Source organism: Mus pahari, chromosome 9, assembly GCF_900095145.1.
Source record: "Mus pahari chromosome 9, PAHARI_EIJ_v1.1, whole genome shotgun sequence".
Classification (NCBI taxonomy): domain Eukaryota; kingdom Metazoa; phylum Chordata; class Mammalia; order Rodentia; family Muridae; genus Mus; species Mus pahari.
In genome coordinates, this window is record NC_034598.1 from 25,721,026 (window position 1) to 25,733,629 (window position 12,604).

Genomic DNA, 12,604 nt, shown 5'->3' on the forward strand with positions numbered 1-12,604 from the left:
CACACACACACACACACACACACACACACACACACGCTGCGCGCCCCTCCCAATCTCCCAATTCTTTGTCTGGCAGAGATAAGAACCTAGAATCCTTGGGCAGAGCAAGACCTCTAGTCTCCCCAGCCAGCCCTGGTGGCCAATGTGACTGCCCAGGTAGGAAATCTTGTGAGAAAAGACAGTGTCTGAGAGCTACCTCCACCACATAGGAAGGAGGGCCACTCCTGTGAGCGCCAGGCAGCAGGCTAGAAGGATGAGAGACCCTCCTCATCCTGTGCGGACCCCCAACTGGAAGCCAGGCTGCGATCTTCCAGGCCTGTGGTAACCTGATTTGTTTCCCCTGTGGCTCAGATCTCCCCTGGACCCTGCTGAGGGCTAACAGAAATCTATCTCTGACACAAGTGCTTGTGTCTAAGAACCTTAGGGTCAGACCCTCTGGCCTACCCTGTGGCTCATGTTCTTTGGAACAAGAAGCCAGGAGCCAGAGAAGTGGGCTTCCAGTGTGTGCATGACAAAACAGGCTCGAATCCCCTGGGGTTCAGAAGTGGGCTTCCAGTGTGTGCATGACAGAACAGGCTCGAATCCCCTGGGGTTCAGAGGCTTTGTGGATAAAACCTCTCAGGGCTGACCGGGGTAGAAGTTTGAGAGAAAGAAGATGTGAGGATCTGGCGGAGCAAGTGGGAGCCTCTGTGGAGGACAGAGAAGGGGCTGGGGACTTGGCAATCGGTAAGGATGTGAGGCGGGGTCACATCGTCACCTCTGCACATGTTTCGAGGATCTGAGCTGGGGAGAAAGTTATCCTCATTTTTCTCCCCCTTTTCTTGAGACAGGCTCTCAAGCTAAGGTTGGACTGGAATTTGGGGCAATCCTCCTGACTCAGCCTCCTAAGTGCTGGAATAGAAGTGCGAAATTTTTCTGTTCCTCCTGGTACTTGGGTCTAAGCCCAGAGTGAGGCACACAGTGCAGAGGCTTGGCAAAGGCGTCCTGGTGGCTTCTGTTGTCTGTCTCACATCCCAGGACACTAACTCAGGTGCCCAGCTTCGGCCGCAACAGCTTCCATGTCCACCTGCGGCTGGGACTTCCGCCAGCTCTTCCGCTCCCAGGCTCCCTAAGGACCCTGGCCCTCCCTGCTTAGGGGTGAGGAAGTTGTAGAGGCAGGATTTCCTGTGCCCTAGGCTCCAAGGCCTCCAAAGCTCGGGGATTCCCTTTCTTGGGGTTTCCCAGTCCTGTTGACACCCGGCTATGTGCTGGCAAATGGCTCCCCTTCACAATGGCAAAGACAGGGAAGAGCTGACTACAATGGAAGGCTTGTGGGAGCAGGTTTGGAATGATGGTTGGAACCCTGGCTAGACACCCCCATCCCCTTACAATTAGTCTCTTCAGCAACTTCCCCTGCCCAGAACTCCTGATACCTTCCCACACCCCATCCCCTATACCTAGAGATAGGAGGCCACAACCTTCAGTCCAGCTGTACCTGGCCTACAGCCAGATTCTTCCCAAGCCTTGCCTTGATTGTCCCATCTGGAAAATGGGCTCACAGGCAGGAGTTCTCTTGGGCTTGGGCTGGTCACAAAGTAACTCTTGATATGGGAGGGGCATCCTAAAAGAAGCCCAGGTGCTCTCTAGGGGACTGAAAGCTTGCAAAGAAGATAAAGAACTGGGAAGGGATCCCAGAAAGGCTTGGCCAGAACGGGTAGCTGGGAGGTCTGGAGAAGGAGGCAAGATTGGTGGCTAAAGCTCAAGTGGGGATGGCATGTTTCCCTGGCTTCCCTTTTTCCCATAAGAACTGCTAGGGTCAGCAGGTGCAAAGGTCCTGAGGTCTGAACATCCCCAGGAGGCTCAAGGAGTTGCAGAAAGACTGTCTCGTGGGGATCTGAATAGGAGAAGGAGGCTGAAGAGATGGTTTTTGTCTGACTTTGAGGATCATCCAAAAGGAGTACTGAGGAAGGTAGCCCCTTGGGGGCTTTGAGCATGGAAGACACGTGACCTGACTGAGGTTTTAAGGAGTTCACTGCAGTTCCTGTGCTTGGGGCCCTTCAGATGAGGGATGGAAGCAGGGAGGTCTTGGGAGAGCGTAGCACAGACACTCGAGCTAGAGACTGGGAGGTGACTGGGCCGGGTAGCAGGCCCTGCAGGCTCAGGTTGCAGTAACCTTTGTGCTGAGTGGCCTGGGTGCAGTCCCTTTATGAGCTGATGCGAAATAGTTCTAGGGTAGAGCCAGATGAACCTAAGGAGTGGGGGTGGGGTGGGGGTGAGAGAGAGTGTGTAAACCTGAGTCAACTCATGTTGCTCCAAGAACCACTGTGGGTGTCCACCTCACTCAGTAAATGCTTAGACCTCTTGATGGCACCCTCTCTTTCTCCTCCTTCTCTTGCTCAAGTTCTCACCAGACACAGGGCCTTCCTCCCCTCCCCTCCCCCAATTTTATATCCTACCAGGCCTACTTGGACCTCAGGACCTTTGTGCTTGCTGTTCTTTCTGAATACATCTTCCCTACCCCTCCATCTGGTATGTGTCTCTTCTGCATCCTGTGGCACATGGCCAGCACACAGTAGGTCCTCAGCACATAGTAGGTCCTCACAGTCACAGAGCGATCAGTTGGAAAGCAGGATACTTTACAAATATTTGATATTCACTTTTGTTCTTAGAAAATGGGGAGACCTGGCACTCCAAAGTTTCGGTGGGTGCCACAGTCTCAGCTACTTTCCTATTACAGCTTTTTGAAGGTCCTCTTATACCCACAGGTGTCCTTTAGTTGATTCCCTAAGTCCTTGAAATTCTTGTTCTAGCTAACAAAGTGTCTTGAGAAAAAGTGTTTTTCTAGCCTCCAGCCTCTGAGCCAGTCCCAAGCAGGTGAAGAGAGGTCCCTGGGCCATGCCCGCCACAATGCCAGCACAGGCCCCACTTACCCAGAGGATCTCCATCCACAACACTGTACTCCACCTGCCCATTGGGGCCAGAGTCCCGGTCGTGGGCCAGGAATGTCCACACTCTGGGCCCTGGCTGGCCCTCAGTGACGTCGAATGGTCCTTCGTAGTCCCGAGGGAAAGTGGGCACGTTGTCATTGATGTCATTTACATTCACGAGTACCTGAAACAGTGAACAGCTTAGCCAGGACTGGCTCCAGATGCCTGGAAAAGCCAAGTAACTGCACCTTGTACTGGGTCTGGCACTGGCTAAAGGGAACATATGGGGTGGGAGGGCATTTAAACTCTGCATGTGCCTGAACTCTGGTCCACATCCCCCCCCCACACACCTTTGTGTGTGTATGCTTTGGGTATGTGTGTCTGTGTGTAGTCGTGTGTGCGTCTATGTGCCTATGTGTGTATGTATGTGTAGTTGTGTATGCATGTGTCTCTGTAGTTGTGTGTGTATGTGTGTGTGTTTGTGTGTCTCTCTGTGTGTATGTGCCTATGTGTGTATGTATGGGTGTTTGTGTGTCTCTCTGTGTGTATGTGCCTATGTGTGTATGTATGTGTAGTTGTGTATGTATGTGTCTCTGTGGTTGTGTGTTTGTGTGACTCTGTGTGTGTGTGTGTGTGTGTGTGTGTGTGTGTGTGTGTATGTGGTACTGGGGATTGAACTCATGACCTTGCACATGATAGGCAAGTACTCTACCACTGACCTTCACCCCAGCTCCCCCTCCCCGCTTTGACACAGGGTCTTTCTCTATAGCCTGAGCTGGCCTTGAACCTCTACTTTCTGTCTTTATGGGCACAGCTGATTAACAGTGCCACCATGGGTTAACTCGTCCTCATCCTCTGGTCACCCTTGTGGTCCCATTTGCCCCTCCTCCATCTCGCACCATAGCTTTCATTCGCCAGGAAACAGAAGCTCAGGGAGGTTAAGTGGTTTGTCCAGAGTTACACAGCCAGGAAATGAAAGAGCTGGGATCTGAATCACTGTTAACTGGACCAGAAGGCATGCTTTTCTCATGAAGGGGAAGAAGGCAGGGGTTTTCACTCATCTGCTAGACACAGTCACAGAGAAGCTCAGTGACATTCTCCAAGTAACACAGCACGTCTGGAGGAGCTGCTCAGATAAACAGGAGCCCTTGCCTGCAGGCATTGCCTCCCAACAGGAATTTCCCTTTTCCTTTCCCTTCCATCAGGAAGCCTCCTGGGTATTCTTTGTTTCCCTTCACCGACACATTGGGGATGTATTCCACTTACAGTGGTAGTAGAGGTGAGGCGGTGGGACAAGATGGGACACTGGTCCGTGGCAGTGACAATCAGGGTGTAGCGGCCATGACTGATCTCATAGTCTAGTTCCTTGGCAGCAGTAATGACACCCTGGGGACACAGAAAGTTCAAGGGGAGAGGATGATGATATAACTCTATGGTTATACCCGATAGACTCTGACATCCTAGCCACAATTGCTGTGTCTGTGCCTATGACAGACATCATTAATCAATCACAACGCCACTGAAGGCAGCTAGGTCCTATCCATGAAAACTTTCTGTCCCCTCTCCCACTGTCACTGGGCACTCCAGATTTCCTTCTAGGCTCTATGTTTGCTCCTTATACTCTATGATATCACAAAACTTCCCACCACGCCCTGAAGAGGTGTTGCCCCCTTCTCTGCCCCCCAGCTGCTGACCGTGTGCTTGTTGATTCGGAAGGTATTGATGATGTTGCCTGCCACGATGGCATAGGTGACAGTGCCATTCGGCCCCTCATCCAGGTCCAGCGCCTGGACGGTGATGAGGCTGGCGTTGACTGTGTCTGGGCCCTCGTCCAGCACCACCTCATAATGTGGCTGCTGGAACACAGGAGCATTGTCATTCTCGTCCACGATAGTCACATACACGTGGGTGGTGGCCTGGAGAGAAGAACGTGGTCAGATGCCTCTGTCAGGAGGCCAGAGAGATCAAGGTTGATCCAGCCTGCTGTTTTTCTGGGTTAAACTCACTCAGTGTGATCCAAAGTAGGATTCCATATAGGGAAGAAAAGAGGAGAGAATGGGTCGGGGAGGAAGTCACAGGCTGGTAGGAGAATGTGCAGAGGTTTTGTTAAAATTAAAGTCAGGTAACTATTTAGGACCAGGTTAGCACACGTATCACCATTTCTATGTCTATGCTCATGGCAGACATCATCAATCAATCATAACACTGCTGAGGCCAGATAGAAGCTTGAAATCCTTGTCAGCACAGTGACCCAATGATTAAAACTGGCATATAGAGCTAGCCATGGTGTCAAACACCTATAATTTCAATACTTGGGAGGTAGAGGCAGGAGGACTGCTATCAATTCAAGACCACTTTAGATATACATAATAAGACTGAGGTCAGTCATGACTACATAGTGAGACACTGTTTCAAAGAAATTAACCCCACAAACCCTCCAGGCACATGGGATGAACTCCAGTGGCCTCCCCAATTCAGAGCACTTCCAGATAAGTTTATAAGAGGCAAGAACATGAAGTCTTCAGTCAATGTGTAAAAAGAAAAACACGCATTTATAGCACTTTAAAGATGGAGGACATCAGGCTTGGGTGACTTCATGGTTAGAATCTGTTAACCTCTGAGAAGTCAGATCCCTAGGACATGACTTTACCGTAAGAAGTTTCTGTGGTTCTGTGATTGGCTATCGTTAGCTGATGCTTGGACCATCAGACCATGAAACATACTCAGTCAATCAGCACTCAGGAACATTTTGCAGATGGCTGTCTGGCTCTACACAACTGGGGGAGGGGGTGGCGCTATGTAAAAACAGCCTTCCTGTGTGCTGGCGTCCCGTGGTCCTTGACTTCTATTTCTCTATCTTCTGCCTGAGAGGCTGCTCCTGTGGCCACCCTACCTGCGACCTGGCTGTCTGCCTTCCAGAGTTGGCCAGAAGACAGGAATGGGGGTGGAGCAAGTGGGTGGCCTCTATCTATCCCTCCACTCCTCACCATAGCCCTGACCTGGTTGGGGACCCTCCAAACTCTAGCTCTTTCTGGGATCCAATAATGTCACCTCCCTTGTGATGCCTAATACTGATCTTTGTATTAGCTAGGGTTCTGTTGCTGCAGTTAAACAACCTGGGGAGGAAAGGGTTTATTTGGCTTACATTTCCCCATCACACTCATGAAGGGAAGTCAGGGCGGAAACTCAAGTGTGGTCATACATTTTTTTGTGAACATACCTCTTGCTTTGAAGAGACTGGAATATATATATATATATGTGTGTGTGTGTGTGTGTGTGTGTGTGTGTGTGTATGTGTGTGTGTGTATACTGTAGTTGTCTTCAGACAAACTAGAAGAGGGCATCAGATCCCATTACAGATGGTTGTGAGCCACCGTGTAGTTTCTGCAAATTGAACTCAGGACCTCTGGAAGAGCTGTCAGTGCTCTTAACTGCTGAGCCATCTCTCCAGCCCGAGACTGTACTTTTGGTGGACCTTGCAGCCAAGTTAATAATATGCCTTGAGATCATCTAAGACGATGTAGCCTGCTATCCTCAGCCTAAGTTTGACCTGCCTTGAAGAGCATAACCAGTCCTACTATGCTCTGAATTTCCCCCATGCAACCAGCTTTTACAAACAAGGCTAATGCATATGTTTAATCTTCAGTTATAGACTCTTCCATGCCCTTGACACAGAATAGTATGTGTGTGTGTGTGTGTGTGTGTGTGTGTGTGTGTGTGTGTGTGTGTGTGTTGTGGTAACCATTTGCTGAAAGCAAACAGCCATCATGTTAAAAGCAATTTTAAGCAACAAATATCCCATAAATGTTGGAAGCAACATGATATAAGTTGATAGCATCTGTGTGGCTTGGAGTGATGTTCTGAGTCTCTTTAATAATATTTTCCCTCATAAATCTCTATTAAAGAATCTCTCTCTCTCTCTCTCTCTCTCTCTCTCTCTCTCTCTCTCTCTCTCTGACACACCTGCTCCTTTTATTTATTTCATATATATGAGTACACTATCACTCTCTTCAGACACACAAGAAGAGGGCATCAGATCCCATTACAGATGGTTGTGAGCCATCATGTGGTTGCTGGGAATTGAACTGAGGACCTCTGGAAGTGCAGTCAGTGCTCTTAACCACTAAGTCATCTCTCCAGCCAGAATCTCTCATATTTATGTCATATTTTCCATGTTCTTCAATAAATACAGAGCAAACTCTCTGTTAGGGAGAGAGAGAGGGAAAGACACAGGTCTGTCTGTCTCTGTCTCTCTCTCCCCCACACACATCCACACACAGAAAGAGACACAGAGCAGGTAGTTGCAGACAGACAAAACACACAGGCATAACAGATAGGCAACAGGGACTAACCACACACACACCAGAGAGACAAAACAAACAGACCAACGACCACAACTACAGGCAGAGAGAAGTGGAAAGTTCAAACTTGAGCTCTCTCTTGGTCAACTACTTCAAGAGCAAGATTTTTTCTCATCCCTCAATTGGAGATAGACAGATTTGTATACTCCTGTGAGGTCTTTAGTGTGTCATCAATGCACTCAACCAGGAACCCAGAGGCAGGAACTGAAACAGCGCCCACGGAGGAAGGCTGCTTACTGGCTTACACAGCCCAGACCTACCTACCTAGGAATGGTACCACCCACTGTGGGCTGGGTTCTTGCACACTGATCAGTAATCAAGAAGATGCTCCACAGACTTGCCCACAGGCAGTCTGATGGGGGCAACCCCTCAACCGAGGTGGCCTCTTCCCAGAAGACTCTAGCTTGTGTCACGCTGACAGGAAGCCACCCAGGACAACTGTCAACTTGAAAAGATCTGGAATCATCGAGGAGACAAGCTTCTACTGTGTCTGGGAGTTTCTACCCTGGGTTGAGGTGAGAGAGCCCAGCTTACTGTGGACCACGCCGGTCCATGAGTTGGGGGTCCTAGCTGACTAATAGAGAGAAAGAAAGCGCTCTCTCTCTCTCTCTCTCTCTCTCTCTCTCTCTCTCTCTCTCTCTCTCTTTCTGATTCCAGACTGTGGATATAATATGACCAGCTGCCTTATCTCCTACTGTCTCAACATAATGATATCATCATCATCATCATCATCATCATCGTCATCATCACCACCACCACCATATTTTAAACACACCCTAAGCCCTTGCACACATTTCCAGCCACCTTAATCTCCCAGTATTCAATCTCGTCCTTGCCATGAAGGGCTGTGAGTGGTGAGCCAAAATCCTTCCATCCTTACATTCCTCTTGCCAGACATTCTGTTACATAACAAGGACCCTCTAACATATCCCTTTTCCTCGTGCATCATGGTGGCTGTATCCGCTGCTCTCTAGGTGCTCCGCTAGTCCTCTCTGAAGAGTCCCTCCTTTAAACGTTTGAGTCAAGCCTTTTCTTCATAAGCCACACTACTCCTGCAGGGACCCCGGCCAAAGCCAGCCACTGGCTCTGGTTTGAATGTGAAATGTCCCCACAGGTTCATACGTGGAAGGCTTGGTCCTTGGCTGATGGTGCCATTTCTGAAGGTGACAGAGCCTTTGTGAAGTGGGGCCAAGGTGGAAGGAGAGGGTTACCGGGGGCGTGTCCTGGGTGACTATACCCGGTTCGCAGTCCGTCCCTCTCTAGAGCTTCCTGCCCACTCTAAGATGGGGAACCTACAACACACACACCTACCGCACACAGCACTTGAACACTCCAAGCACATACCCTGCTACGGAGCTGTGTCATCGGCCCCAGGACACTTTTATTTTAGCCATCACATTTACAGGGGCCCCCAAGATGGCTCAGCAGATAAGGGCACCTGCTGCCAAGCTCTACTGACCTGGGTTCAATCCCTGGGGTCCACATGATAGAAAAAGAATCAAGTCCTACAGGCTATCCTCTTACCTCCATACATGTGTTATGGTGTGTGTGTGTTACCCTCCCAATAAATAAATAAATAAATAAATATTAATAATATTAAAAAAATTAAAAAAACACCCTAAGCCCTTGGACATGTTTCCTGATGTCAGTGGTTTGGGTCTTAATTGAAATGCATGGTTAACAATAAATTATCAAAAGTTGGATGACTTTATAAGTTAATTGAACATACAAAGCAGATGCTTTTCCACTTTTTTCCTTCTTGTGTATTTAGATATCGAAAACAAAGATGCTCGGGGCTCTTAACCACTGAGCCACTGTTCAAGCCCCTACACCTTATTTTTTGAGGCATGGTCTCTCATTAGACCTGGTGCTCACCAATTAAGGCAGAGAACCCAAGGATCCTCTCTTCTCTCCTCTCTCTCTCTCTCTCTCTCTCTCTCTCTCTCTCTCTCTCTCTCTCTCTTTTTGGGGGGGTGTTCTGAGACAGGGTTTCTCTGTATAGCCTGGCTGTTCTGGAATTCACTCTGTAGATCAGGCTGGCCTCGAACTCAGAAATCCGCCTGCCTCTGCCTCCCAAGTGCTGGGATTAAAGGCGTGCGCCACCACACCCGGCTACGTCCCACTTCTTATGGGGGCCCATTTAGGTCCTCACACTTGCCTGGCAAGCACTTCACCAGCTGTGCCATCTGCCCAGCCTTCCCTTGGTCTCAGCTATTCAAAAGTAACGACTGCACTGCGATTAGGGGCTACTGTGAAGTACTAAGGATGGCTGGGTGAGAGAGAGGATGGGAGCAGGCCAATGCCAAGGAGGGATGGAAAACAGGTGATGTGTTAGAATAGTGGCTTCAGTCCAAATACAGCACACCAGGCCAGAGCAGCTCCACCTGTAAGAGGTTTACCGGGAGAGAGAGGGACAAGGTGGCGGTGGAAAGAAAAGGGGGAAAGAGAGAGAGAGAGATTAGGGGGCCTTTATATATGGGTGATGACGTGGGAGATGATGTAACACAGGTAAAGGTGGGAAGTGAGCCAAGTGGATTCTGGGAATATGGTGGCTGTTGCCTTGGCAACAAGTCTGCGGGCCATGCCTATGTGATGCCACAGGTTTCAGAGAGATCCTGATGCCAACAACAGGTAGTATAGAAAGTGTAATTGACCAACATGGCTGCAACTTTGTTCTCAGTTCTGTCTGGCCCGGAAGCTAACTGCACAGTGATGGAAAAGCTTCTGAACTTAAGATGGTGGTCACTGCCCCTGAGGAGGTGAGAACTCTTAGGATCATAGCTCTGGATGTTGGGGACAAGGGCTTTGAAGCCTGTTACCAAAGTGGGCAGGGCCAGCAGCTTTAAGAAGGAGCTGTGTGACATTAATGTTGGTACCTCCTCTCTGGGCGTTTACTGTCTGTGAATAGCAGACCTGCCTAGACCTTAATATTCCTCCCAGTGCAGCTGTTCTGGGGCTCAGCCTTATTGCCTTATTGTCCTGTGGACTGAACCCCACTGTTAGACACCCACTACTTGGATCGTAGAGTCCCTAAGGAATCTTTAGTGAGGCAGAAAAGATGGGGGAGGGGGCAGCGAGATGGCTCAACTGGTCTAGGCATGCATCACCATCTTCTGCCCTCACAAGCTTGCCGTGGCATGCAAGAACCTGCATATGTATAAATACACACAGAGTAAATGAATGAATGGATAAGTATGTGTAAATGATGGTAAGCACTTGAGTGGGAAAAAGCCCTATGCTAACATTTCTCACTGGGGTGGAGAAAGACCTCGCACTGAGTCCAAAATAGACTGGACACTAGAAGAGCCTTAGCATTCCTTCCAGGCAGGAAACCCCTTCGAAATCTGTCCCACGCCCTCTGCAGTTCAGGTAGGTTTTTACATCTCTTGTAATGTAATGCATGGTGCTGTGTGACACAGCAGTGACCTTCAGGGAAGGCCAAGGAGCATTTGCCTTCCTCCTCTTCGGCTTAGGCCCCATGCTGCCCCAGTCCCTGCAGCCATCACTAAGGGACACAAACACCAGCTGTAAGGAAAGGCTAGAGTCCAGCTTCCTCATGGCCACTGTCCCACACTCCTTGACGATTCCCTGGAAGTGAGCCTGACCATCACTTGGGTTGCTGGGGATGGAGAGTAGGGGGCTTGAACAAGACTGCCCCTCACCCTGCATGTCGTATTCTGCATCCCCCTCTGATTTCCTTGGCTTCTGAGCTGAGGAGGAAGTTGGCCCCCCCCCCCTCCCAGCCTGCCCTGCTTTTTAGGAGGGCTTGAGGTTTGCTGGGCCAGGCCCACAGCTTGGGCAATGCCTGTGTCTTCCTGTGGTGCAACCCAAGGATGTTCAGTGCTGGGGGGGGGGGTGACAGGGGGAGGAAGGGGCAGGGGAGGGAGGTGCCCCGCTGGAAGGGCTCTACAGAGAATGAGTTGGGTAGACAGGGGGTCTACTCTCTACCTCATCTCTGCTGTCTTGGCTGCTCTCTGGCAAAAGAGAATATTCTTCGTTCTGTCACCAAGAAGGACCAAAAGCTGTCTCACCAGATGGGGTCCCAAGGTCACATTCTCACTCAGGGGCCTGACTTACGTTTTGACAGTTTCTGGGGCTCTCATGCCAGGGTGTTTGCTAGCTTTAGCCGCACCAAACCTGTGTAAGGTCACATAATGTTAACAGGACGGACTATCCTCCTGAGGTAGCCTTCCTTACCCAGTAGGCAGAGTGGGCGTGCCCACAGAGCCCGTGAGAGGCCACCCATATCATCCACAATGTAAAGCTACCAGCCCCCTCCCGCCCTGCCCCCAGCCGGATCCCTGATACTGTACTTGGACCTATAGCTAGGAGCCACTAGGAGTTCAATATCCTTGTCTCTAGACACAGTCACCCCTCATTGGTGACCTCTGCCACTCTATCCAGACAGGGCTTACTTTCAAGTCTGTCCCTCAGGTGACAGTGCAGCTGACAGCCTTTTCATGTCTGTCCTGTATAAGGGACTGGATCACAGGGGAGCTGGGGAGGCTGGGAGGCTGTCGGTAGTGGGACAGGTTTATAATCTCAGATACTTATATGCCGGGCGTGGTGGCCCACGCCTTTAATCCCAGCACTCGGGAGGCAGAGGCAGGCGGATTTCTGAGTTCGAAGCCAGCCTGGTCTATAAAGTGAGTTCCAGGACAGCTAGGGCTACACAGAGAAACCCTGTCTCAAAAACCAAAAACAACAACAACAACAAAAAAACAAAACAACAACAACAACAAAAAGAGGCCAATGATAGAAAGGCTGTGATCAATTCAATTCAAGGCCTCCTGGGAAGCTTACTGAGAAGTTAAGAGAAACAAAGAAACAAAGGAAGAAAGGAAGAAAGGAAGCTGGTGATGCAGTTTAGTGGCAGTGCACTTGCCTAATATCCCTGAGGCCCTGGGTCCAATGCCCAGCACTGAAACAGAGTGGAGAAGAGAATCACTGGGGTGGGGGTACCCCCTCAGCTGGCTGAGTACTTGCCTAGAGTGTCTGAGTCCCCGTGTCTGACTCAACACTGGAGAAGCTGGGCATGGTGGTGTCCACCTGTAATCCCAGCACTCAGGAGGCAGAGGTAGAAGAATTAGAAGTTCAAGATTATTCCCTGTTACACGGGAAGGTCAAAGCTGGTCTGAGATGATGGAACACACACACACACACACACACAGGTACACACACATACACACATGAACACATACAGATATATATGTATAAATGTAAAATCTGGGGTTCTCATGCATAGATAAATGTACACATGTACACACATGAGCACACACACACTATATATCTATATAAAATCTAGGGATCTCATGCATACACACATATACACACATG

At 49.8% G+C, this 12,604-nt stretch overlaps 1 protein-coding gene across 4 annotated transcripts in view; it reads right to left on the minus strand.

Moving 5' to 3' along the window:
• Cdh23 (cadherin related 23) overlaps positions 1-12,604 on the minus strand; it is a 386,464-nt gene that overhangs the window by 30,029 nt on the left and 343,831 nt on the right. For all 4 annotated transcript variants that reach the window (XM_021205124.2, XM_021205122.2, XM_029542203.1 and 1 more), the window contains exons 38-40: positions 4,601-4,822; positions 4,173-4,292; positions 2,910-3,090 (exon numbers count right to left, since the gene is read on the minus strand). In XM_021205124.2, the coding sequence (XP_021060783.1) occupies positions 2,910-3,090; positions 4,173-4,292; positions 4,601-4,822 (523 nt within the window). The remainder of the gene's footprint in view (positions 1-2,909; positions 3,091-4,172; positions 4,293-4,600; positions 4,823-12,604) is intronic.